This window comes from Onychostruthus taczanowskii, unplaced genomic scaffold (genome assembly GCF_017590055.1).
Source record: "Onychostruthus taczanowskii isolate IOZ18803 unplaced genomic scaffold, ASM1759005v1 scaffold195, whole genome shotgun sequence".
NCBI classification, from domain to species: Eukaryota; Metazoa; Chordata; class Aves; order Passeriformes; family Passeridae; genus Onychostruthus; species Onychostruthus taczanowskii.
Genome location: NW_024499184.1, coordinates 137,330 through 162,777, shown reverse-complemented (window position 1 = coordinate 162,777; position 25,448 = coordinate 137,330). Strand labels below are relative to the sequence as shown.

General features: G+C 66.3%; 4 protein-coding genes across 11 annotated transcripts; 2 read left to right on the top strand and 2 right to left on the bottom strand.

Moving 5' to 3' along the window:
* Nucleotides 1-555: 555 nt before the first annotated feature.
* Nucleotides 556-2,005, bottom strand: APLNR (apelin receptor). Its single transcript, XM_041402210.1, has one exon. The coding sequence runs from the start codon at nt 1,913-1,915 to the stop codon at nt 800-802; it is 1,116 nt and encodes a 371-aa protein (XP_041258144.1). The 5' UTR covers nt 1,916-2,005; the 3' UTR covers nt 556-799.
* Nucleotides 2,006-4,512: 2,507 nt separating this feature from the next.
* On the bottom strand, nt 4,513-8,314 carry P2RX3 (purinergic receptor P2X 3). Of its 3 annotated transcripts, XM_041402209.1 has the most exons (11): nt 7,646-8,314; nt 7,474-7,545; nt 7,336-7,402; nt 6,723-6,816; nt 6,564-6,641; nt 6,235-6,376; nt 5,569-5,699; nt 5,396-5,489; nt 5,254-5,319; nt 4,995-5,072; nt 4,644-4,888 (listed from the first exon to the last, which is right to left on the bottom strand). In XM_041402209.1, exons 1-11 carry the CDS (start codon nt 7,676-7,678, stop codon nt 4,775-4,777), a joined length of 969 nt encoding a protein of 322 aa, XP_041258143.1. In that variant the 5' UTR covers nt 7,679-8,314; the 3' UTR covers nt 4,644-4,774. The 3 variants fall into 3 exon arrangements, with proteins under 3 accessions (XP_041258142.1, XP_041258143.1, XP_041258141.1); XM_041402208.1 differs by lacking the exon at nt 6,723-6,816 and having other exon boundaries at nt 4,513-4,888; XM_041402207.1 differs by having other exon boundaries at nt 4,751-4,888; nt 4,995-5,319.
* A 1,635-nt stretch (nt 8,315-9,949) lies between these two features.
* On the top strand, nt 9,950-15,719 carry SSRP1 (structure specific recognition protein 1). Of its 2 annotated transcripts, XM_041402205.1 has the most exons (17): nt 9,950-10,108; nt 10,287-10,472; nt 10,626-10,731; nt 11,189-11,379; nt 11,447-11,677; nt 11,766-11,869; nt 11,979-12,107; nt 12,267-12,488; nt 12,572-12,644; nt 12,754-12,762; nt 13,043-13,181; nt 13,274-13,319; nt 13,814-13,937; nt 14,286-14,456; nt 14,698-14,789; nt 14,901-15,081; nt 15,336-15,719. In XM_041402205.1, the coding sequence occupies exons 1-17, from the start codon at nt 10,055-10,057 to the stop codon at nt 15,402-15,404; spliced, it is 2,127 nt and encodes a 708-aa protein (XP_041258139.1). In that variant the 5' UTR covers nt 9,950-10,054; the 3' UTR covers nt 15,405-15,719. The 2 variants fall into 2 exon arrangements, with proteins under 2 accessions (XP_041258139.1, XP_041258140.1); XM_041402206.1 differs by lacking the exon at nt 12,754-12,762.
* A 1,132-nt stretch (nt 15,720-16,851) lies between these two features.
* On the top strand, nt 16,852-25,393 carry TNKS1BP1 (tankyrase 1 binding protein 1). 5 transcript variants are annotated; one of them, XM_041402263.1, is made up of 13 exons: nt 16,853-17,118; nt 17,599-17,733; nt 17,859-18,468; nt 19,171-19,243; nt 20,022-21,266; nt 21,573-22,462; nt 22,601-23,428; nt 23,548-23,866; nt 24,073-24,205; nt 24,289-24,425; nt 24,594-24,760; nt 24,861-24,926; nt 25,094-25,393. In XM_041402263.1, exons 2-12 carry the CDS (start codon nt 17,640-17,642, stop codon nt 24,919-24,921), a joined length of 4,557 nt encoding a protein of 1,518 aa, XP_041258197.1. In that variant the 5' UTR covers nt 16,853-17,118; nt 17,599-17,639; the 3' UTR covers nt 24,922-24,926; nt 25,094-25,393. The 5 variants fall into 5 exon arrangements, with proteins under 5 accessions (XP_041258196.1, XP_041258197.1, XP_041258193.1 ...); XM_041402262.1 differs by having other exon boundaries at nt 16,852-17,118; nt 19,174-19,243; nt 21,573-23,428; XM_041402259.1 differs by having other exon boundaries at nt 21,573-23,428; nt 25,094-25,392.
* The last annotated feature ends 55 nt before the right edge of the window (nt 25,394-25,448 follow it).

Here is a 25,448-nt window from a genome sequence, read left to right as displayed (position 1 = left end):
GAGCCGGGGTCCCGCCCTGTGCCCAAACCTCCCATCAATGCCCAGGGGGTCCTGTGTCCCTCTTCATTCCCGGAGGGTCCCCAGTCCCCAGCTGCACCCGGGGGGTCCTATGTCCCCACCCCTCAGGTTTGGGTGTTTCACAGCACCAGGTCCCGTTTGCACTCCCAGGTGAGTCACACAGGGCTTATCCCAGCCTCAGATAAGGAAAACAGCCCCAAAATGGGATTTGGGATTTCAGTGCTGCCGCCTGATACAATCACGGCTGGGGGGCTGGGGCAGGCAGGTGCCCACCTAACGGGGTCAAACAGCCCCATCCCGGTGCTGCAATGCCCCAAAGGGTTGGGATGGAGGTTTTCCTGCGTTTCCCAAAGTGTTGCTGAGGAAGAGACCAGAAGAATCCGTCCCAAGCAGAAATGCCCCACAGTGCACACACCCCCCAACACACACACACTGTGCCCCCTCTCATGGACACCCTCCATCCTCCATACCCCCACCCCTCCATCCTCCCTTCCACCACATCCCCCCAGCCCCCCGAGGGAACTGCGCACACCCCGCTCCTTTTTTAACCAAAATTCATTTATTTGTCACAAAACACAAAGCCCTGGGGGTGCCGGGGTAGCCGCCCCCGTCCGAGCCCCCCAGGGGCTCCTCCCCGGCCGTGCCTCAGTTTCCCCTTCCCGCGAGCAGGGCTTTCCAGCGGGGGATCCCCAAAGCAAGCCAGGCTTTGGGTCAAGGCGGAGGGGGTGTTTCCCCCCGAGTAGACCAGCTCGGGGGGCGCCGGGGGCGGTCGGGGAGGGGCTCAGGAGCGGAAGAGCGTCTCCTGGGTGGCGGGGTCCAGCTTGCCCCCCGGGCCGGGGCCCCCCTTGCCGCCGGGGGGGTGGCTGTGCCCCGAGGAGTAGCTGGCGGAGCGCTCGGGGCCGGGGCCGGGGGTCCGGCAGCAGAGGAGGGCGGCGCAGGCGTGGCGGAAGCGGGGGTCGAAGAAGGCGTAGAGGAAGGGGTTGAGGCAGCTGTTGATGTAGGCGATGCCCGTGCAGTAGGGATGGAGGTTGTTGAGGAAGGTGTGGAAGGCGCAGGACCAGGGCAGCACCTCCAGGTCCATCAGCACGTAGAGGGTCTTGACCAGGTGGAAGGGCAGCCAGCAGCCCCCGAAGGCGGCCACCAGCACCGTGATGATGGTGAGCAGGCGCTTGCGCTTGCGGGGCCCCTCGGCCCGCTCCCGGCGGAAGTGAGTGGCCACGGTGCGGGCGATGAAGAAGTAGCAGGTCAGCATCACGGCGAACGGGGCCACGAAGCCCAGGGCGGTGGAGGAGAGCCCCAGCCCCACCTCCCAGGCGCCCTCCGTGCCCTGCGCCGCCAGCTCCCCGTAGTCCATGTAGCAGGTGATCTTGGTGTCCCCGCCGATGGCGGCCGCCCGCCGCAGCACCAGGGCGGGCAGGGCCAGCAGGGCGGCCAGCAGCCACAGCAGCACGGTGGCCACCAGCCCGCTGACCCGCGAGCGCAGCTTGGCCGTGGCCAGCGGCCGCACGATGGCCAGGTAGCGGTCGAAGCTGAGGCCGGTCAGGCAGAAGACGCTGGCGTACATGTTGACGAACACCAGGTAGCTGCTGACCTTGCAGGCGGCCGTGCCGAAGGGCCAGTGGTAGCCCAGCCAGGCGTAGGCGGCCCAGAGGGGCAGGGTGACCACGAAGGTGAGGTCGGCCACGGCCAGGTTGGCGATGAAGGTGTCGGCCGAGCGCCGGCGGTCGCGGCCGCCCTTGAAGACGGTCCAGAGGACCAGCCCGTTGCCGGTGGTGCCCAGCAGGAAGACCAGCAGGTAGATGGTGGGCAGCAGGGCCAGCGAGGGGCCCCACTCCGCGTACTCGCAGTCCGTATCATTGTCGAAGCCGTAGGTGTAGGCGTCCGTCGCCTCCTCCATCCCGGCGGCGCTGGGCTCCGCTCCGCTCAGCTCATCCCGGGCTCACCCGCTGCTCCGGCCCCTGAGCGAATCCCACCGCGTTACCTCCCCTTCCTCCTCCTCCCCGCCCTCCTCCTGGAGGGGACGGGCAGGACAGGGCAGGAGGCAGGGCCGGGGGGAGCCCCCGTGGGAAACTTCGCAGCTCCCCCCACCTCCATCTGGCTCCTTCCCGGGGGGTTTTACCGAGCTCTCACCCGCGTGTCAACGCGCCGACCCCCGAGATAACCCCGGCCCCGCCACGCCCGGGGGGTTTGGTCGCCCACCGCGGTGGCGTTGGGCGCTGGGATCCGGCTCTGGGGAGCTCAGGAGCCGGGGGGCTTCAGCCAGCATTTGGGGTTTCACCTCGGGGCGCCGCATTCAGCGCCGGGGTGTCACACATCGGGGCAGCATTTCGCACGGGCAGTGTCACATCGGGCACTTGGCAGCAGGGGGGTCGCACCGGGGGTTGGTGTCACATTGGGGGGAGTGGCACCGCGGCGGGGGGAGAGTGTGCATTTGGCATTTTGCATTTGGCGCTTGGGATTCCCCGTTTTGCCTCGCTGTGCACACAGCGGTGGCTCCGGGGGGTCCCCCAGCGCCGGGGCCGCACTTTGAGCACAACGTGCCGAGGAGATTTATACATTTACCAAAAATCGAGGAGGGGGATGGGGGTTCTGGGACCCCCCACGCTGTAAAAAGACCATTTTAGGGCAGCAGCTGCCGCAGGACCGGCTGCCACCAGAGCTCTCGGTGTGTCCCAGCTCCGCGGGTTGCTCATGGAGCCGGACGCGGACAACGCTGAGCCAAGAGGGAACAAACTTTCCCCCCACCGACAAATAAACATTGGGGGGAGGAGGGAAGCCCCCCGAAGTGGTCTGGGACTGTCCCACTGGGACTGAACTCTCACAGCTCCAGCTCTGGGGAAAAGAACCGAAGAGGCTGAGCGGGATTTTGCAGAGTGAGGTCTGAAGAGCCCCAAATCCACCGGGACACACCGGGGGGGCTGGGCTGGGGCCTGGGCTGGGGCTGTAGGGGGGGATTAAGCCCGGGATGGGCTGTGGGAAGGGGCAGGTTTAACACCCGAGTGCAGGGACAGAGATTGGGGGGGGGGCACAGAGCCCCCGGGACCCCCCGCTGGCCCAGTGGGGCCCTTCTACCAGCAAAGAGGTGTAAAGGAGGGGTTGTGGGGGGAATTCAGGGGCTGAAATGGGGGGAGAGCTCACAGGAGCCTCCAAAATGAGGCAGAGTGGTGTAGGGGGGAAAGGGACTGGTAAATGTGGGTGCAGGTTAGGGGGCCCCGGGGGTGGGGACACCAAACCAGAACCCAGAGCTGCAGCGCCAGCCGGGAGAGCAAACCGGGGCTGAATCAGGCTGGAGATAAGGAGCGATCCCGTACCTCAGTGCCGGGACAGCCGCCATGCGGGGAGAGAGGTATTAAACCCCGAAACTGCTGAAACTGGTGGCAGAACCTCGAGGGTGCCCAGTTCCAGTTCAAATCCCAAACTGGATGATGAAGGGCCGGAACCCCGCAGGCACCAGCACAGACACGGCTCGAGCCTTTCCGCTAATTAGCAACATTAACGGGGAAACACCGGCACTGCTAATGAGCCCCCCGGGATCGCAGCCAGGCTCCCCGGGCTGCTCCCGCCCTGGCCGGAGCCCCGTTAATGAGCAGGACCGCTAATGAGCAGTTCTATTAATGACTATTAATAACGCTCCCAGCTATCTGTGTCCTAATTGGAACACGGCACAAGTATCCATTTCCAGCCGTCACACACGAATCCGTTTCCAGTCTCTCCCCTTCCCAAAAAAATGCGGGTTGAGTGTCCCGGTCACCCCCTCGCTGTCCTGAAAGCTGGGATGGCTCGTCCTCGGTGCCACCCAGGGGGTCTCGGCGCCGGGGAAGGAGCCCCCCAAGCTGGGTTTGTGGTGGCCACGGGTGGTGGGTGGGTGGCCAGGGCTGGGCTGATAAGGAATCCGCGGGGCTGATAAGGAGCCCCGCTATCTGCAGCGGGGGGAGGGCAGGAGCCGCTCTCCCTGCGGGGCAGGGGCTGCCCTGGGCACCAGCGAGGGGCTCCGGGACCCTCGTTCCTCATTCCCACGAGTGAACCCCAGGACTCGGCACCAGGGCTCCATTGGGAACAAGCCAGGCTCACGGCTCCCTCCGCACTGGCTCTGCAGGGGGATTGGGGTGGGAGCCCCCACGGAATGGGATGAGGAGCCAGACCTCACCCCCGCCACCCCGAGCAGGAAGGGCAGCGCTTGGCCCTGCACAAGGAGGGATCCGGGAGCTTCCTCCGAATCCGCAGAGTTACTCACATCCGACCGAGGAAGTGACACCCCTAGGGCACAGCTCCCATCCCTCTGTGCCCCTTCCACGGGCTGCGCCGCGGGCACAGCGCTCCTCCTGTTGGCAGCTCCCCCCGCGGTGTCCCCCGTCCCAGGGACAGCGCCCTGACTCCTCTTCCCTCTGCTCCCGCACCCCAACCCTGCCCGTCGCCCCCCAAAACCGCCCCACGCCCCCCCAAGGCTGGACACGGGGGGGTGCTGCGAGCCTCGGGTTTATTGGGGGGGTGCAGCCCCCGGCGTGGGGTGGCAGGGACAAGGAGGTGCTGGGGGCAAGGGACAGGGCTGGGGCACCTCCTGGGGACACTGGGATGTACTGGGACAACCCGGGGTGGGCACTGGGGACAGTCAGATGCTGATGGGGTTCACAGGGGGAGCACTGGAGACTGAGCGGGCAGTGGGAGCCTGACGGGGGTCCCGGCGAGCCCCTCAGCAGGCCGTGGGCTGCCCCACAGCGGGGTGCACAGGCGGGGGGCTGCCCCATGGCCCCCGGGGCTAGAGGCCGAGGGAGAAGGTGCCCGAGTCGGTGGATTGCTTGTCCCGGGAGCAGGTCCCCAGCGCTCCGGGGGGACACGCTGAGGGGGTGGCGGGCATGCCGGCCTCTGACACCTGTGGGGCAGGGGACGGGCACTGGGTGAGTCCCTGCAGCCGGGGGGGCCGATCGAGCCCCCCGAAGGTGTCCCCATCCCCAGGGCACCCCGGCCCCACGTCTGACCTCCTCGAACTTGCGGGCCTTGTAGTGCTCAGCGCCCTTGAGGAAGTTGAGCAGGATGATGTCGCACAGCACCGTGCCCTGGGGGCAGCAGCGTTGGCGTGGGGAGGCCCCGCACTGTGGAGCACCCCCGCGCCCCCACAGAGCCAGGCCACTGCCACCCTGCAGCCGTGCTGTGTCCCCATGCCCCGTGGCCGTGGGATTTCCCCCTTGTGCCCTGGGAGGTGTCACCACTCCGGGGCTGAGAACGTCCCCGACTCACCACACCGATGGAGGTGAAAGCAGCCACCGTGTTGATGAGGGTGGGGACGATGCCGAACTTCCCGGCCTGGGGGAGCAAAGCCCTGGTTGGCTGGAGTCCCTGAGCCCCCTGTGACCCCTCGAGTCCCCTGCCCCACACGTACACTGCCATACACCAGGACATCAAAGCGGATCCCGAAGGCCTTGATGAGGGTGCGGCGCTCGGAGCCATCAGGCCAGCGGTAGTACCTGGCGTGCCTGCGGTGACACAGGGACATGGGGACAGGAGCCACGCCAGGCAGTGCACGCCCCTGTGCCGTGCGTGTCCTGGCAATACCTGAAGTTGTATCCAGGGGCAGGGGTCCGGGCCAGGCTGTCCAGGCGGGTGAAGGAGTAGCGGGGCAGGCAGCGCTCCCAGGCCCGGTCCAGGTCACACACCCACCCGATCTTGATCCCCAGCACCCCCCCCTGCCCCAGCCCTGCATCAGCACCACGGACCCTGGCCCCACGGTGCCAAGTCCCCACAGTTTCACAGTCCTGCATCCCATGGCCCTGTGCTCCATGTCCTATGAAGCTACATCCCACATTCTCATCTCCCCAAGCTCCACATCCCCCTGCACCCCATGTGTCACATCTCCATGTCTGTACACCCCATGTCCCCGTGTCCCACATCCCAAACCCCATCCATGTCCCTGTGTCAAGCCCCACATCATCACTCTGTCCCGTGTTCCTGTATCCCCATGTCCCATTCCCAGCATCCCTCATCGCTCCATCCCGTGTCCCCATGTTATGCAAGCCCATGTCCCCATCTTCCATGTCCACATCCCACCACCCTATATCCACCCCATCCCATGTCCCAATGTCCCAGTGACCCATATCCCATGTCTGTGTGCCCAAGTCCCACGTCCCTATGCCCTTACATCCCACCTGCTTGTACCCCTGTGTCCCCACACCCACCCCATTCTCCCCCCGTGCCTCCCGTGTCCCCTGTGTCCCTGCTCACGGTGGCAGCCAGCGCAGGGAAGTCCTGCCCAGCCAGACGTGCCACGTCCCCCAGGCGCAGGATGGGGCACAGGGGCTGCAGCTGTGGGTGGAAGCGACACCGGCCCAGCTCCGCCCCACTGCCAGGGGGTGGCAGGTTGGTCCTGGGGACACAGGGGGACACGGGGGACACGGAGGGATGTGCCATCAGGCAGCAGTCTGGGGTTCACGGACTCCCATCCCAGTGTCCCCCCACCATCTTGTGTCTGTGTCCCCATGTCCCCTGTCCCCGTGTCACCCCACCCCTGTCCTCATGTTCCCCCGTGTCCCCCCATGGCTTGTGCCACTCACTTCTCAAAGCCAAAGAGCGGGAAGCGGATGCTGTTCTTGATGAGGAGGGTGAAGTTCTCAGCTTCCAGCATGATGGGGCTAGAGAAAGGGGGGTGACACTGAGGACATGGCAGGAGGCATGTCCCCTGCTCCTCCCTGTGTCCCCCTGGCGCCACTTACACATCAACGGTGTCCACCTCGGGCGGGCACCAGCCCTGGATCTCGCAGGTGCGCAGGGTCGCGTTGTAGGGGACGCAGCGCCCTGTCAGCAGCCCTGGGACCCCTACCCCTGTCAGCACACCTGGGACCTCGGCCCCCTGAGCTCTGTCACCACCCCTGGGACCCCTCTACTCTGTCAGTACCCTTGGGGACATCCCTGAGACCCCAGACCCCCGTCAGCACCCCTGGGACCCCCGAACTGCTTTCAGTACCCTCGGGAGAACCCCTGAGACCCCAGACCCCCGTCAGCACCCCTGGGACCCCTGGACCACTTTCAGCATCTCTGCCAGCACCCCTAAGACCCCAGACCCCCGTAGGTACCCCTGGGACCCCCGGACCGCTCTCAGTACCCTCGGGAGCGCCCCTGAGACCCCTGATCCCCCAGGGATCCCTGGAGCCCCTTTGGCACCCCTGGGACCCTGAACCCCCGGCTCCCTCAGACCTCCAGCTCCCGCATCAGAGCCCGGGGCCCCCCCAGCCCCCTGAGCCCACCGAGGGTCCCTCACTCCCGCCCATGGTGGCTCCCCCCGGTCCCTCGCCCCCCTCAGCCCCCGTTCCCGCCGGGGTCCCTCACCGTTGCTCGTGCCCGGGCTCAGCTCCCGGCAGTCCCGGTCCGCCGAGCAGTGGAACGCGGCTTCGCTCTGCGGGGCGGGGGTCAGCGGGCGGGGGGCTCATCGAGGGGTCCCCCCGAGCGCCCCCTGCCCCCCCGCACCTCCGGGCACACGCCCTGCGCCTGGTCCTCGGTCCGGATCTGCTTGGTGACCACCACGAACACCGAGGTGCCCTGCGGGACGTCGCTGTCACACGACCCGTCCGGGGAGGAGGGAACCGAGGCGGGGGTGGCCCCGCGCCCCTCAGCGACCCCTCCGGTCCCCGGTCCTCACCTGGGGGGGCGTGACGTAGTCGGCCGTGTCCATCACCTGCCCCGCGTAGCGCCCCACGCCCTTCACCTTGGTGACCACGGAGGACTCGATGGCCGTGTCCCGCACCTGGTACGCTTTCTCATGGAGGAACACCCAGCTGGGACAGCACCGCGGGTGACGCTGGGGACAGCCACTCCCGGACACCACCGGCACCCCCCGGGCCCCTCCTGCCTCCCCCGGCACCCCCGGACCTGCCCGTGAATCCCGGCCCCCGGAGCTGCCAGCGCCAGCAGATGCCGGTCCCCGACAGCCGCTCGTGATCCCTCCGCCGGTGGCTGCTGTCACCCCGGGAGCACTCGGGGACAGGGACCCCAGAGCGGGTCATCCCCATCTGTCATCCCCTGGGCCCGAGTGGCTTCTCTGCCCCTCGGTGTCACCCACGCTGTCCCCTTCCCGTCATCCACCCGAGACGCTCTCCTGGCTGTCCCCCTTGTGTCACCCGTAAGGACACCTTGCTGTCCCCATCATGTCACCTGCGCTGCCACCCGCAGCGGCACGCTCTCTGGCTGTCCCCCTTGTGTCACCCGCACCGAGATCCTCTGTCCCGCCTTGTCAGCCGGCACACTCTCCCGGCTGTCCCCGTCGTGTCACCTGCTCCGGCACACCTGAATTCCCGGCACTGGCACATTGTCACCCGCTCTCCCGTCCCTCCTCTGCTCCATCACCCCCTACTCCCGGCCTGGCCACCCCCTGACCCCGCACCGCCGCCCGGTGTCCCCTCGCGGTGACCCCGCTGCCACACGCCGTCACCCCCGGGTGTCACCTGCAGCAGCAAGTGGCAGTCACCGCGCTGCCGCCGTGCCGGGAAGGGGCTCGGGGGCGTGTCCCGGGGGATGTCCCGGGGCCGGGTGTCCCAGAGGTGCCCGGGGGTTGTCCCGGGGCTGCCGGGGGGCTCACCCGACGAAGTAGGCGAGGATGAGGAGCTGGACGCCGCGGTTGACGACGCCCACCACCCAGCTCTTCACCACCACCGACTTGGTGGTCTCGTAGGAGAAGAAGTCGCTCACCCAGCGGGTGCGGGAGCGCTGGAGGGACATGGGCAGCGCGGGGGGCGGCCGGCGACGGGGCTGCGGGCAGGGCACGGCGGGGCTGCGGGCAGGGCACGGCGGGGCTGCGGGATCCGAGGGGGATGCGGGATGGGCAGGGCAGGGCTGCGGGCAGTGAGCGGGATGCGGGCAGGGCAGGGCGGGCGCGGGTGCAGGCACGGGTACCGGCAGGGCGCGGGTACCGGAGGGGGGGCACGGCCCGGGGGGACGGGAGGGGTCGCCCCCCCGTTCCTGGCGGGATGGAGGGGTGCAGGCAGGGTCCTTCCCCGGGCTCCCTATGGGGGGGAGCCCCAAATGGGGGACCCATGCGGGCACGGGGGAGCCCCGCCCGGGGGTGCACGTGGGGGGTGCGCCCCAGCCTGGGAATGCCTGGTTTGGGGGGACACCCAGGCACGGGAGCAGGAGGGGGGTGCCCCGTGCGGGCGGTTTCGGGGGTGCCCCGCTCTGGGCCGCCCCGTTGTCCGGTTCCAACACTTTGGGGCGCCCCGGCTTTGGGGGGAGGGCTGTCCCCACACCAGGTGACGTCACGGGGCTCGCCCCGTGCTGGCCAATGGGGTCTCTCCCCCCTTCTCTCTATGGTTCTGGGCGGGGCACAGCGGCGGCTGGGGGGCGGGGTCTCGGCCGCTCTGGCCCCGCCCCTCCCCTCGGTGGGCGGGGCCGCTCGCTGTGCGGCGGAGCGCACTGCACGGGCCCGCCCCGTCGCCAGGGGACGCCAGCGCGGACCGGCGCCATGGCGGAAGTCGGCAGCGGTGCGGGGGGGCCTGTGGGCTTACCGGGGGATGGGGGGTGTCTGCGTCTCGCAGGGGGAGCCCGGAGTCCGGGCAGGCCGGGCTGGGATGGGGGAACGGGCCTGAGATGGAAGTAGGCTCGGTGCGGGTGGGCAGGCCTGGGGTTGGGGGGAGGCCCGGGCGGCCTCCCCGGCTTGGGCCCTCAGGCTCGGAAGGAATTTGGGGGTGGCTTGGGGTGCAGGGAGGCCGTATGAGGGAGGGGAAGGGCTTGGGTGGGAGGATTCGAGAGGTGCGATGACACAGCTGCGGCCGAGGGCTGCAGGAAGGGCAGCTGGGCCACGGCACAGCCGGGGAAGGGGCGAGGTGGGCCGGGGGCCGCCGCGAGAGGCGGCGTGCGGGGCCGGGGCGGGGGCAGCCTGCGGGGCAGGTCTGGTTTTGGGGCAGCGCCAGGAGCCCGTCGCCAGCCCGGCTCACCCGCTGTCCTCCCACAGGTGCCGTGAGTGACTGCTCTGCCGCTGCCCCGGGCATGCCGGGCTGGGGGGGCTGCTGAACCCCCCTGAGATCGTCCCCGTCCCCTCCCACAGCCCGCAGCCGCCATGGCAGACACGCTGGAGTTCAACGAGATCTACCAGGAGGTGAAGGGCTCCATGGTAAGCGAGGGGACATGGGGATGGCCCCAGGGGCGCTTCCAGCGTTGGGGTGTGGATGGGGGGAGCGAATGTTGTGTGGTGAGGAGGGTGTGGGGGATGTGCCCTGAACACCCAACAGCACCATGGTTCCTCCATGGTTCCATGGGACCGAGTCCCCTCATGCCCAGCTCTCGCACAGAACGATGGGCGGCTGCGGCTGAGCCGGCAGGGCGTCATCTTCAAGAACAGCAAGACGGGGAAGGTGGACAACATCCAGGCCTCAGAGCTGGCCGAGGGCGTGTGGCGGCGCGTGGCGCTGGGGCACGGCCTCAAGCTGCTCACCAAGAACGGCCACGTCTACAAGTATGACGGGTTCCGGGAGTCGGTGAGTCCCTGTTCCCTGCTCCCGCTCTCCCAGATCCAGCTGTGCTCCCTGCCAGCCCCAGAACAGCTCTGCCCCCTCCAGGGGCTGTGTGTCACCCGGGGCTCTGGGCACTGCTGGTTCCTGACGGTGTTGCCTCCCTCTTGCCCAACGCAGGAATTTGACAAGCTCTCAGATTTCTTCAAGGCCCACTATTGCCTGGAGCTCGCAGAGAAGGATCTGTGTGTGAAGGGCTGGAACTGGGGCACGGTGAGGTTTGGAGGTGAGTTCCAGTGGCAGCCTGAGGCCGTGGGGTGGGATGTTCCCACCAGTGTGGCTGTTCTGCTGCTGCAGCCATTCCCTTAGGAGCAGCTGCTTTCTAGGGATGTCCTCAGGGACAGTGAGGATATTTGCCATCTCAGGAGAACAGGAGGACCCTGAATCCCAGGGGGCCATGTTTGATGTGGAATCTGCACGTTTGCTGTTCTTTAGGGAGCCTGGGGAGCTGGTGGGTTTGCCTCCAGCTCTGGGACCCAGGACAGACAGTTCCTTTTTGTGTGTTTCTGGTCAGTGGCAATTTCCAGGGATGCCGCTGGAAGGGAGAAAGCCTGGAAATTTTGGAGGGTGGGAATGCAGTGATGAGAGCAGAGGCACTGCTGGATTTTGGGAGAGGAGCGAAACCGTGGCTGGAGATGGGATTTGTGGGGCAGAGCTCTGAGCTGGCTGTGATGTCCCCGCAGGGCAGCTGCTGTCCTTCGACATCGGGGAGCAGCCAGTGTTCGAGATCCCGCTCAGCAACGTGTCCCAGTGCACCACGGGCAAGAACGAGGTGACGCTGGAGTTCCACCAGAACGACGACGCCGAGGTCTCCCTCATGGAGGTCCGGTTCTACGTGCCCCCCACCCAGGAGGACGGCGTGGACCCCGTGGAGGTGCGTGGGGCCGGCAGGAGGGCGGGGGCTGGCGGCGAGGGACCCTTTGTGACCGCTTCCCTGGCAGGCCTTCGCCCAGAACGTGCTGTCCAAGGCGGACGTGATCCAGGCCACCGGAGATGCCATCTGCATCTTCCGGGAGCTGCAGTGCCTGACGCCGCGCGGGCGCTACGACATCCGCATCTACCCCACCTTCCTGCACCTGCACGGCAAGACCTTCGACTACAAGATCCCCTACACCACCGTGCTGCGCCTCTTCCTGCTCCCGCACAAGGACCAGCGCCAGATGTTCTTCGTGGTGAGTGGGAATGGCTCAGCCCTCCCCCGGAAGGGCATTGGGGGTGGTTTGGGGCGTTTCGTGTCTTCACCTCCTCTTCTCTTTCCAGATCAGCCTGGACCCCCCGATAAAGCAAGGCCAGACCCGGTACCACTTCCTGATCCTGCTCTTCTCCAAGGATGAGGACATCTCCCTGACCCTCAACATGAATGAGTGAGCTCCCCGATGCTACGCCGCTTCCCAGACCCCTCCCTGGATCCTGAGGGAGCTACTTACACCCCAGACCCCTGTTCTCAGCTCTGCCCTCTTTCCCTCCACACAGGGAGGAGGTGGAGAAGCGCTTTGAGGGGCGGCTCACCAAGAACATGTCAGGGTCCCTCTATGAGATGGTCAGCCGGGTGATGAAGGCGCTGGTGAACCGCAAGATCACCGTGCCCGGAAACTTCCAGGGGTGAGCAGCTGCAGGGCCAGTCCCTCTCTTCCCACCCCATTCCCATGGCCAGGGGGAAGGGGCTCTCTGTGTGATTCATGCTGGGGAGCAGGGCCTGTCTGCCAGGGCTGGGAACAGGGAGGACATTTGTCCCCACGGATAGCAGTGTTTGTCCTGCAGACACTCTGGAGCCCAGTGTATCACCTGCTCCTACAAGGCCAGCTCAGGGCTGCTGTACCCGCTGGAGAGGGGCTTCATCTACGTGCACAAGCCCCCGGTGCACATCCGCTTCGACGAGATCTCCTTCGTCAACTTCGCCCGCGGCACCACCACCACCCGCTCCTTCGACTTCGAGATCGAGACCAAGCAGGGCACCCAGTACACCTTCAGCAGCATCGAGAGGTGGGTGTGGGCTGAGGGGCCAGCCTGGCTGTGCCCACCGGGGCTCCCTGGCACCCCCGGCCCGACCGTGCCCTCTCCCACAGGGAGGAGTACGGGAAGCTCTTTGACTTCGTCAATGCCAAGAAGCTGAACATCAAGAACCGGGGCCTGAAGGAGGTATCAGCCACACGGGGCCAGGCTCCTGCCCGCTGGCACTGCCCTCTCCCAGAATCCAGCTGCTTTTCCCTCCTTTTTTCACCTCTCTTTTCTCTCCTTGCCCTTGTAGAGGAAAAAGGTCCGTGCGATATCCCTTCCTCTTTCTCCTCCTTCTCCTGGTGCAGGTTTCCTGTGCATGGCCGTGGTGGTCTCTGACTAACCCAGTAACCCCAGTGTGGTGTGTGAGGGCCCCCCTAACCCCCATAACTGCTCTGCCCCTCTCTCCGGGGCCCTGAGGGGGGATGGAGGGGACATGGCTGTGTCTGTGCCCTGGCCTGTGCATGCCCAGGGCTGTGCTCACCCAGGGCTGTGTTCCAGAGGGGAGCACAGGGAGCAGCTCTCATCCCACCTCTCTGCAGGGAATGAAGCAGAGCTATGATGAATATGCTGACTCTGACGAGGACCAGCACGATGCCTACTTGGAGAGGATGAAAGAGGAGGGCAAGATCCGGGAGGAGAATGCCAATGACAGCAGTGATGGATCTGGGGAGGAGACAGGTGAGGGCTGGGGCTGTGAAGGACTGCCATGGTGCTCCAGCTCCTGCTCCCCATGATGATCTGAAGCACTGAGCCCTCACTTTCTCCTCCAGACTCATCCTTCAACCCTGGAGAAGAGGATGATGACGTAGCTGAAGAGTGAGTAGAGGCTAAGCAGGGCTCTACCCAAAAGTCCCACAGGAAGGTGCTGTTCTAGGGCTGTGTGAGCATTGAGAGATGCTCACAGCATGACTGGGATCACCTGGATTTCGGAATGTACAGCCCTGGGTTTGGGAATGTTGGGCAGCTGGGGCAGTTCTGGGCTCACTTCATTGTAATGACATCAGGCAGTATGAGAAAGTTCTGGAAGGGCTCCAGGGGAGGCCTTGGCTGCACTTTTCGGGAAAGAGAACAGTTGGGAGGAGAGTTAAAGCCCCAGGCTGGGGTGAGGATGGGTGGGAGTCGTGGGGGGAGCTTGAAGCTGAGCCCTGGCGCCATGAGAGCTCCGAGTGTCCAGGAAGCGGAACACAATGAGCCGCGTTCGTGGAAAGCCACTCCCCTGAGGGCTGTAACGGGAGCAGGGCAGCTCCAGCCCGGGAAGCCTCGGGGCTGTGGTGTCTGGGGGCAGCTCTGAGGCTGGTGCCCCTGTGCAGGTTCGACAGCAACGCCTCGGCCAGTTCCTCCAGCGGCGATGGCGACAGCGACCGCGACGACAAGAAACCGGCCAAGAAGGCCAAGATCGTCAAGGACCGCAAGCCCCGCAAGAAGCAGCCGGAGGTGAGGGGCTGCTGTGCGAGCAGGACCAGCTCCTGGAGCGGGCTCAGGCGGGTCACAGCCCCACCTCAGCCTCTGCAGCACTCACCAGTGCCCTGGCCAGAGCTGTTGTCTGGCCTGGTGTTGCTGCCTCCAGATGGGTGCAGGCCGAGCCTCTCCCAAGGGCATGTTGTTCCCATGCCCAGCCTATCCTGGTTGTTGCCTGGCTGTTCTCCAGCAGCCTGACCTGCAGCTGTGACCCTTCAGCCCCACTCCCAGGGATTGGTGGGGACTGCAGAGGCAAGCAGAGCCCGGTCCTGAGGTGTTGGGTGAGGGGTGCATTGGGCTTCCACGGTGTTCTCTACCTCCCAGAGCAAGAAGGGGAAGGATCCCAACGCTCCCAAGCGCCCGATGTCAGCCTACATGCTCTGGCTGAATGCCAGCCGGGAGAAGATCAAGTCGGACCACCCTGGCATCAGCATCACCGATCTGTCCAAGAAGGCTGGGGAGCTCTGGAAGGCGATGTCCAAGGAGAAGAAGGAGGTGAGGAATGGGAGGCCCAGGGCAGAGCTGGGCCTGGTACAGGAGGGGAGGCTGGCTATGGAAGGCCATTGCTTGCTCCTGGGAGCCTGGAGTTGCACAGATGGGGAGTTGGGAAGGGGTGGGGACATCCTCAGGCTGGTGAGCTGGGTGATCAGAAGTGGGAGCAGGGTGGGGTGCAGGTGGGTGCTGGAGGATGGTGGAGGAGGAGGGGGGCCTTGCTGACCTTGTGCTCTGGCTGCAGGAGTGGGATCGGAAGGCGGAAGATGCCAGGCGGGACTACGAGAAGGCCATGAAGGAATACAGTGTGGGCAGCAAGGCGGACAGCCACAGGGGGTGAGTGTGCTGGCAAGGGGCTGGCAGGGCTTGGCCCCCAAAATCGGGCTGCTCCCAGGGCCAGCCGGGTAATGTGGCTCTTCTCCCCTCTGCTCACCCAACCCTGTGCAGGGAGAGGTCGAAGAAGAAGAAGAAGAAGCAGGAGAAGCAGGTGAAGGGGAAAGGGGACAAGAAAGGGGCCACCTCCAAGTCCTCATCCTCCAAGTCCCCGGCTAAGGGCATGAGTGACAGCTTCAAGAGCAAGGAATTCGTGTCCAGCGATGAGAGCTCCTCTGCAGAGAGCAAGAAGGAGGTGGGGGTCACAAATGGGGGAGGTCCTGGTCCCTCTTCCCTGGGGAACAACTGTCTGGGAGGGCCCCAGCCTCTCTTCCTTGGGGAACATCCTGCTGGTTTCTGCTGGAGAGGCTGGGTCCTTCTGGTACTTCATGTCCTTGGGGACATCCCTCGGTGTGTCCCCAAGTCACCACCACCACCCTGTCCCCGCTGTAGTGCGGGATACTGCCCTGCCTTCATTGTCCCCTGCTGACTTTTGTCCCCTGCCTGCAGGACTCGGAGGACGAGGGAGCTGCCAGCCCGCCCCCCAGCTCAGAGGACTCTGCCTCGGGCTCGGATTAGCGCCATCCCAGCTGGCTCCAGGCTGGATCCCAGAGGAGAGGACTGGGCGGGCCAGCCCCGCGGCAGGGACCAGGGTCCCGGGCTCTGGATGGCTCCCACCCAGGAGCAGGGCCAGGTTCCCCTGTCCCCCCAGCACCCCGTGGTGGCAGGAGGTGCCTCCTCAGTCCCTCACGGGTGTATCCCATCAGTTTATTTTTTCTAAACACTTGGGTTTCTCTCCTTTCCTTCCCTCGCTGGTTTTTTTTTGGTGTTGTTTTTTTGTATTTTGGGTCTGTTCACATGGCAACTCGGGTTGAATAAAAAAAAAAAACCCACTGATGGTGTTTGTGTGGGTGTGGGGCTGGCTCCCCCATCCCTCCTTCCTTCCTGCAGCCATCCGGGAGCTCATTCCCCTCCTTGAACCGCTTCCAGGGCTGACTTCACTCTCTCCCCACCCTCCATTAGCGGCCCCCAGCCCCTGCTCAGCCATCAGGGCTCCTAATTACAGCCCCTCGCTCGATCCTGATGCCATTTGGGGGTTTTTCTACCTCTCTCATGAGGGGGATGATCCGATTAAGGCCTGTTTCCCCTCCGGTGTTGATTGCAGCGGATTCCCGGTCTGGAACCAGCCCCGGGGGGGCCCCATGGCTGCCTGTGCCCCCCTCCTTCCGCTGCCTTTACTGGCACCGCTGGGATGGGGCTACGGGGAAGCAGGAGTCCCCCGGGGCGGAATCCGCGGGTCCCCGGTGGGCACAAGGGACGCTGGATGCCCAAATGGTGGTGGGGCTCTATTGTCACAGCAGCCTCCGCCTAAATGCGCATTACTGCCCCTCTGGCAGCAGCCCCGCGGCTGGAGGACCCCGGGAATGGGATAATTTGTAACCGGGGGGGGGGTCCCGGGGGTCCTGCTCGGCTGTTGCGGCCCCCGAGGGTGATTCGGGGAGTGCTGGAGGGCTGCAGCCCCTCCCCCGCCCCCATTTTGGAGGGCTCTCCGGCCGCCCCTCTCTATGGTCCGCCCGCCACGCGGCGCCGCGCGGCCCCGCCCCTCTCCGCCGTCGGGGGCGTGGCCGGGCAGCTCATTAATATGCATGAGCAGCGCCGGTGGAGGGTGAGTGGGGGTCTCTCCGCCGGCACGGGGCTACGGGTAACCGGCATCCCACCGGGCCCGTGGCGCCCGCCGGGGGACCACACGGCTTCGGCCTCGGATGGCACCATGGGCCCGGGACCCCCAAATTGAGTGGGGGGCTTCGTTGTCATGGGGACGGCGCTAGGCCGCGATCGCGGCCTACTCAGCCACTCGATCGGAGGCTTCGTTGCCGTGGCAACGAGGCTAGGCCGCGCTGGCGGAGGACCCCGAGGGGCCGGACCCGCATCCCGGGGCCCCGCCGCCATCCCGGGCTGGGAAACGGGCCGGATGGTTGCCAGATGTGGGCTGTGGCGGCGCTTTCCCCGTGGAAGGCGAGAGGAGGGGGGTCTTGGGGAGGGTGGACCCCGGCGGGGCAGGAGGCAGCGAGGCGGGGAGAGGAGGGCGGCGGGGGGAGGGCAGGGGAGAGAGGGCAGGGCCAGGAGGAGGCACCGAGCGGGTTTTTCCTGTCCCCGCAGCCCCGGTGAGTCACGGGAGAGGCGGCGGCAGCAGCGTGAGACCCGTGGGGACAGTAACCCCTCCTCCCCGCCCGCTCTGCGCCCCCCACGTGCGTCCCCGGCCCGCCCCCGACATGAGGCTGATGTGGGGAAGGTGAGTGGGGCACCCGCCGCCCCTGAGAGGGGCTGGCCGAGGGTCTCGGGGGACCGGGCGGTGCCTCCTGGGCTGCCGGGGGCTCGGGGGGGCCGGCAGTGACCTGGGCAGGGAGCGGAGATGGGGACTGGGGCAAACTGGGGGCCAGCTCGGCGCTGGGGGCTTTGGCGAAGGTCGGTGGGGGTGACACGTGTGTGCTGGGACAGGTTAACACGGGGTCAGGCAGGTAAAGGAGCGGCCCCGCGGCGTTAGGGGGTGCAGTGTGGGGTCCCTGTGGCTGCGGGGGGGTTGGGACCGTGTCTGGGTCTGCTGCTGGGGCCAGGCTGGCTCAGGTGAGCCGGGGCCAGTGTACTAAGGGTGGCACCGCGGTGTGATCACCGTTTGGCACAGCTGGACAGGGCTTGGCACGGCGCCCCACAGGGTGGCTGGGTTCCCCCAGGCTCGGGGCGCTCCCCACAACGATTCTCCCTCTCTCCCCAGGGGCTGACCCCGCGCCGTGTGCCCCACGTCCCTACCTCACCATGGCCTCCCAGCCGCAGCCCCTGCCCCCCGCCGTGCCCTGCGCCTCCCCTGCCGGCACTGCGGGGGCCGGGCTGGCCGGCAGCCCCGATAAAGGTCAGTACCCCGGGCTGGGGGCCATCGGGGCGGGCGGGGTGCTGGGGCAGTCCCCCGAGGGCTGTTCCCAGTGTGGGGGGCCGCACCACTCCGCTGACCCCGTGCCCCTCCCTTGCTCTCTGCAGGCAGCCCGCGCCCCAAGCCGCCGGTGCGGCCCAAGCCCCGCGTGCTGCCCAAGCCGGCCGTGCCCGCCAAGCCCCCGGTGCCGCCCCTCACGCCGGGCCCGCGGCACCCCCGGCCCGAGCTGCCCTCGGCCGAGAAGATGAACCGCCTGGCCGGGCCCCAGCCCTACAGCGGGGCAGGCGCGGGGGGGCCCCTCCGGCGCCCCTCCTTCACCGTCAGATCACCCGAGACCCCCAATGGGAAGGGGCCCTCGTCGCCCTCGGTCGCAGGCACCGAGGAGGAGGTGCCGCCGGCCCCGCCGACCCCCTCGCGCAAGGGCCCGGCGCCCTTCAAGGTGACGCCGGTGCCGGTGGCCGCCAGGCCGGAGCGGTTCCCGGGCACCACCGTGGAGGAGATCCTGGCCAAGATGGACAGCAGGGAGGGCCCGGGCAGCCCAGACCGGGCCTGGCTCTCGCCCTTCTGCACCGACCCCTCCTCCCGCTTCGGCTCCAAGACCTTTGTTGCTTTCCGGAAGCGTCCCGGCGGGGAGGCAGATGGAGACCCCCAGATGCCCCCACCTGCAGCAGGCGAGCTGGGAATGGGGGATGATGGACGCCCTGTGGCTGAGACGAGGTGAGGGCACAGGGACCAACCGGAAGCCGGGAGGAGTGGCATTAGGGAGGGGGGATATCACTCCGAGCCATCCCAGGCTTGGGAATGTAACGGAGCTGAGGTCTGGTCGCCGGCACGGGGCCCGGGTTCCTCCCGAGCCGCAGTGCCTGGAGCTGCCTCCGTGGGAAGGCCGGGGTGGCTGGTGCCAACCGCAGAATGGGCTGTCCCGGGCCAGGAGCTGCCTGTGGGCGGGCTCTGAGCCAGCCCCTGGGCTGGGAGTAACAGGCAGGGGGTCGCTCCCCCAGGAAATGCTCCTGATTTTCCAGCCTTGCTATTTTTTCCCTGCTGGGCCATGCCAGGGCACAGGGAGCAGTCAGATCGGCAGGACTCCCAGCTGCAGGATGTCCTGGGCTAGGGCCAGGGCTTGGCCGTGATCCTGAGAGCCGAGCACCTCAGGGAGAGCTGGGCGGGGGCTGCTCTGAGCCACAGTGTGAGAAACTTGCTCCCAAAGGACCGAAAACTTTCCGGAAGGGGAGCTGGGGCCACTTTGCCTCCTTCCCCTCACAGCCCAAGCCAGAGACTGCGCAGCTGTGGCAGGGCCTGACCACTTGTACCCTGCATCCGTGAAGGGTGGTCTGAGTCAGGGGTGTCTCATGGGTGGTGGGAGAATAGCACTGAGGCACACAGTGGGATTTACCCCTCCTTCCCCTTCTCTGTCCACAGCAGCTCTCCCCCAGCCGGGCCGAGCTGTGCCGGGGATCCCTGTGGACGCCGGAGGCCGCCATCCCCTCCTGACGTGAGTGCTGGCCTCGCCCTCTGGCGCCATGGCGGCTCTGCTCCTGGGCTCTCTCCTTCGGGGCTCTCCTGTCTCCTCCGGGGCTCCCTCTCTGCGGGGTGCGTGTCTCTCCTTTCTCCTTGGGGTGCTGGCTGTCCCTTCTGGGGGGGGGTCAGGGCCCCCTGTGCCGAAAGCCCTGTGTGGGGCCCGGGGGTGTGGGGGTGGCGTGTGCCAGCACCAGTGCCAGGCGTGGGCAGGGAGCAGCCGTGAGTCACCAGCTGGGGTTCGGTGACCCGGCAGGTATGTGGCAGGGCAGGCCCCACAGGCACCCCGCCAGCCCCTTTCCCTGCGCCATGCTCGCTCAGGGTGGTGACCGCGACACCGGGCCACGGTGACACTGCAGATGGCAGCCTGGGCAGCGGCACCAGCTCACCCCAGCAAGGGGGCAAACCCCAGCAGTGCTGGGCGGGGGGATGCCAGCCACAGGCAGGGCAGGGGGCTGTGCTGGGCGTTCTGACTTCTTCCTGCTTTATTTCTTGTCTCTGTCTGTCCAGGCGCTCTGGGGGCTGCAGGGGGCCGGGCAGGGAGCAGGGCTGGGGCGCCGGGAGCCGCCCTGGCTGAGTCACGCAGGAGCAGCCTGGTTCTGGCACGCAGCATGGGCACTTCCTGCCCCGGGTGCAGGGAGGGGAGCAGGGCTGGAGGGAAGGACCCTCCAGAGGTTTGGGGGGCTGGCTTTTGGATGGATGATGTTTAGAGGTGCCTCTTAAGTGACATGAGCCCCTGCTGGCTTTTTCCACAGCTTTCCACTCTACAGCTGGGTGCCCTCGGACCTCCAGGCTCCCCAAGGCCTCCCACCTGCCCAGCTCCAGCCCCAGGAGCTCCTTTCCAGCCTGCTGAGCCCTCTGCCCCAGCCCCTGGCTCCCCTGATGCCCCCCCTGAGCTCCTGGCCCCTGACTCCCCCACACTGCCCCCCGGCTCCCCCGAATCCCCCACTCGGCCTCCAGTCGAGGTCCCCGTCACCTCCATCCAGGCCCCGGGCGCTCCCTCGGCCACCGAACCCCAGCTCAGTGTTTCCCGTTCCCCTGGCTCCCCACACACTCCAGGGGAGGGATCTCCTGGCACTGCCAGCCCCCCTGGCACTCCTGAACTGCCCCCACGAGTCACCTGCCCCCCCGGCTCTCCTGAAGCTGCTGCTGAGTACCTGGGCCCCCCCAGCCCACCCCTTGCCAAAGCCTCTCGTCCCCCAGGCTCCCCAGAGGGACCTGATGACTCCACAGTGTCCCTACAGTCCCACAAGGGTCCTGATTTCAAACCTCCTCCCCGGGATGTGGGGCTCCGGCGTTCCTCCGAGGGGGTGCTGCGGCCCCCGCCCACGGGGCAGGGCCTGGGGGAGCTGGGGGGCTCACTGAGTGCCCTGCCCCGGGCTGGAGACCTCCTGTCAGAGCCCTCCCTGGGCAGCGAGTCCGGCTGGAGCCTTTCCCAGTCCTTTGAGTGGACATTCCCGTCGCGGGGGGCACGCTTGCCAGCCTTCCCTCCCCGCTCCCCAATCCGGGAGACACCTGACTCAGGGCTCTCCGAAGAGGGGGAGTCAGATGGGGAGGCTGTGTCCCCCAGCCCTCCAAAGGACAGCAGGTCTGAAGGGCCTGGCAGCCAGCAGGCAGAGGGGGCTCCATGCCCAGGGGGTCCCGTGGCACAGCAAGAGGCTGAGGGCTCAGCAGAGGAGGAGGAGGAGGAGAGGGAGGCAGAGCAGGATGCTCCCCCCGTGTCCCACTCCCCACTTCGTGTGACAGAGCCTAGACAGCACCCAGCTGAGCCTGAGTCCCCCACCCTGCCCAGCCTTACCACAACTGCACCCCTGGATCCAGCTCCCCCAGATCCAGCTGCTTCCACTGACTCAGCCTGGGCAGGTGATGGCCCCAAGAGCTTGCAGGGTCCGGGGGGCCCAGGCCAGGCTGAAAAACCCTCGCAAGACCCTGACTCTCACGCTGATCCAGGCTGGCTGACAGAGCTGTTGGAGTCACCTGGGGTCCACGGCTCTCCGGAGGTGAGGGGTGTGGGGGGCTCTGTGGGGTCAGTGTGGGCTGGGCTCCTCCTCCCTGCCCTCCACAGAGCAATGGGATGGGACAGGATGGGCGCGTGGGTCGGTGGAGGCTGAGCAGGACTGTGTGCTGAGGGGCGGGTGGTGGGGCTGTCTTCCCCATGGGATGTGCCCTGCTGTGTTGTGTCCTCAAGCCGTTTCCCTTCTCCCCAGCTCTGCTGCTGTGGGAGCCAGGGTTGCGCTCCCCTCAAACTCCTCTCCCCTTTCTAACCTCTTTTCCCCCTCTAAGTACTCTCTCCTTTATTCCACCAGAACCTGCTGGGCTGGTCACGGAAGGACCTGTGCAGTGAGTTTGGCATTGGCCGCCCTCGCCAGGACAGCACCTTTGACTGGAGCCACCCAGGTGCATCCAGGGAGAGAGACTGGCCTGTTGAGACCAAGCAGGACCAGGAATTCGGGACCAAATCCAGCTGGGACAGTAACCACAGCGACAAGGACAGCACTGCCCGGGAGAGCTGGAGCGGTGACTACAGAGCAGCAGAGCTGAGGGACACGAAACTAGGCTGCAGCGACTGGTCCCAGTCCCTTGGCACTGGGAAGAGCTGCCCACAGGATCCAGACTTCAGTGCCAGCACAGCTGAGTGGGGCCAGGGCTATGGCAGCACAGAGGAGCTTGGCTCTGGACAGGCCAGTTGGGGCAGTGGCCTTGGCACGGGACATGTCCAGCGGCTGGACAAGGAGCCACGCTCCGGGCAGCCCACCTGGGCAGGCAGGTACAGCAGCAGGGACACGGAGATGAAGGACAGAGAGCTCACCCCAGACTGGGCCAGTAAATACAGCAGCCAGGATGCTGGGAATAAGGACGAGAATTTAACGCTGGGCTGGGCTGGCAGATCCAGCACTAGGGACAGCCCAGATAAGGAGCTCAGCCCCAGCCGACCAGCCTGGGACAGGAGGTATAACCCCAGGGACATGGAGAGCCAGGACAGGGAGTTCAGCCCCAGCCGGCCAGCCTGGACTCGGGAGTACAGGGACACAGAAAGCCAGGACAGGGAGTTCAGCCCCAGCCGGCCAGCTTGGACTGGTGAAATCAGGGACATGGAAAGCCAGGACAGGGAGTTCAGCCCCAGCAGGCCAGCCTGGGATGACAGATCCAGCACCAGGGACATGGAGAGCAAGGACCAGGAGTTCAGCCCCAGCAGGCCAGCCTGGGATGACAGATCCAGCACCAGGGAGATGGAGAGCCAGGACCAGGAGTTCAACCCTAGCAGGCCAGCCTGGAATGACAGATCCAGCACCAGGGACATGGAGAGCCAGGACCAGGAGTTCAGCCCCAGCAGGCTGGCTGAAGCAAGTGAATGCAGCAGGGACCTGGAAACCCAGGATGAGTTCAGTCCCAGCAGAGCTGCCTGGGGTGACAGATCCAGCACCAGGGACATGGAGACCCAGGACAGTGAATTCACATCCAGCAGAGCAGCCAGGGATGGTGGGCACAACACTGGGGACATGGAGACCCGGAGTGGGGAGTTCAGCCCCAGCAGAAGTGTCTGGGATGACAGATCCAGCACCAGGGATGTGGAGGCACAGGACAGAGAGTTGAGCCCCAGTGGAGCAGCCCAGGATGGGCAGCACAGCTTTGTGACCCCCATGGAGGAAAAGCAGGAGCTGGTCCCAGCCCGGCTGAGCTGGCCCGGTGAAGGCAGCATCGGACAGATCGGGCTGGTCAGGGTTGGTGAGGAGGACATGCCCAGCTCCCACCGCCCAGAGCCCCCGGCCCAGGAGCCCACCTGGGGCAGGGCCCACCAGCAGGAGCGTCACAGCTCTGGCAGCAGGGACTGGGCTGAGGAGCTTGGAGCAGCTGAGTGCCAGAACCAGTTTGGTGTCATTGGGACAGAGCGGCTGCCAGATTCCTGCAGTGTCAGAGCCTCAGATGGCTCCATGTCCGGGGTCCAGCCACAGCTGCAGGCAGGCTTGCACAGGGATCTCTCTCTGGACATGAGCAATGCCCGCTGGAGCCAGGACCTGGACAGCTGGAGTGTGGAGCCACAGGATGCTGAGGCCAGGCGCCAGGAGTGGGCGAGTGCCTTCAGTGCCCGCTGTGCCGCCCGCAGCCGGGACCTTGGTGCGGGGGAGCAGAGCGTGGGAGGGGACACCGGCGCAGAGCACGGGTAAGGAGGGCACCAGTGGTGGCAGGGAGGGAGTAGCTTCCCCTGTGTCAGACAGAGGGGTTTGGGGCAGGGCTTGTGTTACCTGAGGCTAGAGCAATTCTAGGATTTTGTCCCCCAAGCAGGTCAGCCCCTGGCCCTTCGATGGGTGACATTCCAGCTGATTGCCCAGCTGTGGAGCCCCCCCGGAGTGAGTCACCCAGCCCCTCTGAGGAGGAGAGGCATCCCTCTGAACCAGCTGCTGCCCCACAGAGCCCCAGGGTCCCCCCTCTGCTGCCAGAGACTGCCAGTGGGATCCCAATGGACACAGGAAGTGAGGAACAGCCCTCAGACCACCCAGATGGGGAGAGATCTTCGAGCTGGGGGGAGCAGCGGCTCTCACTTACTACACCCCAGCCCGAGGGGTCCATGGAGCAGGGGCAGGAATTTCCTTTTCTGGAGGTGAGTGGAAGTGGGGAGGTTCCAATCACCCTGTATGGCCTGGGACACAGCACGTGTCCGTGGATGGGGCTCTCAGACCCTGCTGCCCCCAGGGACAGCCACGGATTGAGGGCCCCCAGCACTGCTGTGGGGGCTGTGGTTGTGCTGGCTGGGGTGGGGCATCCCTGGGCTCCCTGTGCCAGCTCTGACCTGTCCCTTGGCCTCAGCAGGACACGGAGCTCCTGGACAGCAGCGTGTTCCGCTGCAAGGCCAGCCTGGGCCGCAAGCGCCAGCACCGGGCGCCGTCCCTGCGCCCCACCACCACCGAGGGGGACAGCTGGATCTTCCGGGACTCCACAGGTGAGCCCAGTGGGGGTGGGGATGGGAGCGGGGCGTCTATCCTGGCGCAGTGTTGTGGTGACACTGTCCCTGTGTCCCCACAGAGCCCCGGCCAGCCCCAGCAGCGTCCTCCGATGAGGAGGCAGCGGAGGAGCCCCGGAGCCGGCGGGTGCGCGGCTCATCCTCGGGAAGGGGGGTTAAGGTGCCGCTCTTTCCCAGCCTCAGTGCCTCTGCCATCAAGGTGAGTCCCTTGGGTTCCTGCTGCAGGGTGGAAGGGAGGGTGGAACGCAGGGAAACCAAGGCAGTGTGGGGCTGGGGCCTGGCTAAAGACAGGGAGAAGGCAGTGGTGGGATTTGGGGGACAGAGCATTGTCCTGACCCTTCTCCCTGACCTTTCTCTCTTCCCTCAGGCCAAGCTAAGGGGTCGCAACCGCTCAGCTGAGGAGGGGACATCATCAGGGGACAGCAAGGGAACCCCTCCTAAAGACCCGCATGTGCAGCGCTCCAAGTCCTGCAAGATCCCTGGTGTGAGTGGGAAACCCCCAGCCCTGCCCCCCAAGCCAGAGAAATCCTCAGGGTGAGTGTGGGGCCAGGATCCTCCACATGGAGGCAAAAGGGGGGCTGAGGGGTCAGACTGGTTTTGGGGGGCTCATGCTGAAACTCTGCCAATACCCCAGATCCGAGGCCTCTCCCCCCCACTGGCTGCAGGCGCTGAAGCTGAAAAGGAAGAAGCCTTGAGCAGGGTGAGTGTGGGATTTCAGACAGTGCTGGGGGCACCCCCCAGCTCAGGCTTCCCCAAGTCTGCGCTGCTGGGGGTAGCCCTCTCTGCTCTGGTGGGTCCCCCCGGGCAGGATCATCCCTGGGGGGGCCCTGCAGGGTCCTCACCCCCTTCCCTGTGTGTCACTTCCAGGCTCACTCCGACGCTGAAGCCTGCTGTCCCTGGACCAGGGCTGTCCCCTCCCATGGGGACACACACACACACACCTATGCACTTTGTACGAGCTCGCAGGGTCCCTGTCTTCACCTCCTCCCCATCCCCCCATTGTACCCCATCCCCTTGGTCCCCATGGGTCTGGGGGTGGGCACGAGCCCCCCCTTCCCCTCCCCCCTGCTCATGTATGGTCCCGGACAAAGGCCAACGGGTCCAGCTCGTGGTGCCACTGCCACAGACAATAAAACCTCGCTGGTCAGTTCAGAGAGTCCTGGCTCTTCTGGGCAGAGATCACAGAGATCCTTGAAGAGGGGACCCTGTGACTGCTATTGCT

Bases quoted from the DNA above. Each gene is read 5' to 3' on its own strand.
- P2RX3 (XM_041402207.1), bottom strand. From the start codon at position 7,678: ATGGACACGGCCGACTACGTCACGCCCCCCCAG. The intron at 7,546-7,645 runs GTGAGGACCGGG...GACGTCCCGCAG, and splicing joins ACTACGTCACGCCCCCCCAG to GGCACCTCGGTGTTCGTGGT. The intron at 6,817-7,335 runs GTGAGGGACCCC...TAGGGGTCCCAG, and splicing joins GAGCCCGGGCACGAGCAACG to GGCTGCTGACAGGGCGCTGC.
- SSRP1 (XM_041402205.1), top strand. From the start codon at position 10,055: ATGGCAGACACGCTGGAGTTCAACGAGATCTACCAGGAGGTGAAGGGC. The intron at 11,380-11,446 runs GTGCGTGGGGCC...CTTCCCTGGCAG, and splicing joins ACGGCGTGGACCCCGTGGAG to GCCTTCGCCCAGAACGTGCT. The intron at 11,870-11,978 runs GTGAGCTCCCCG...CCCTCCACACAG, and splicing joins CTGACCCTCAACATGAATGA to GGAGGAGGTGGAGAAGCGCT.
- TNKS1BP1 (XM_041402259.1), top strand. From the start codon at position 17,640: ATGGCCTCCCAGCCGCAGCCCCTGCCCCCCGCCGTGCCCTGCGCCTCC. The intron at 18,469-19,170 runs GTGAGGGCACAG...CTCTGTCCACAG, and splicing joins CGCCCTGTGGCTGAGACGAG to CAGCTCTCCCCCAGCCGGGC. The intron at 23,867-24,072 runs GTGAGTGGAAGT...CCTTGGCCTCAG, and splicing joins AGGAATTTCCTTTTCTGGAG to CAGGACACGGAGCTCCTGGA.
- APLNR (XM_041402210.1), bottom strand. From the start codon at position 1,915: ATGGAGGAGGCGACGGACGCCTACACCTACGGCTTCGACAATGATACG.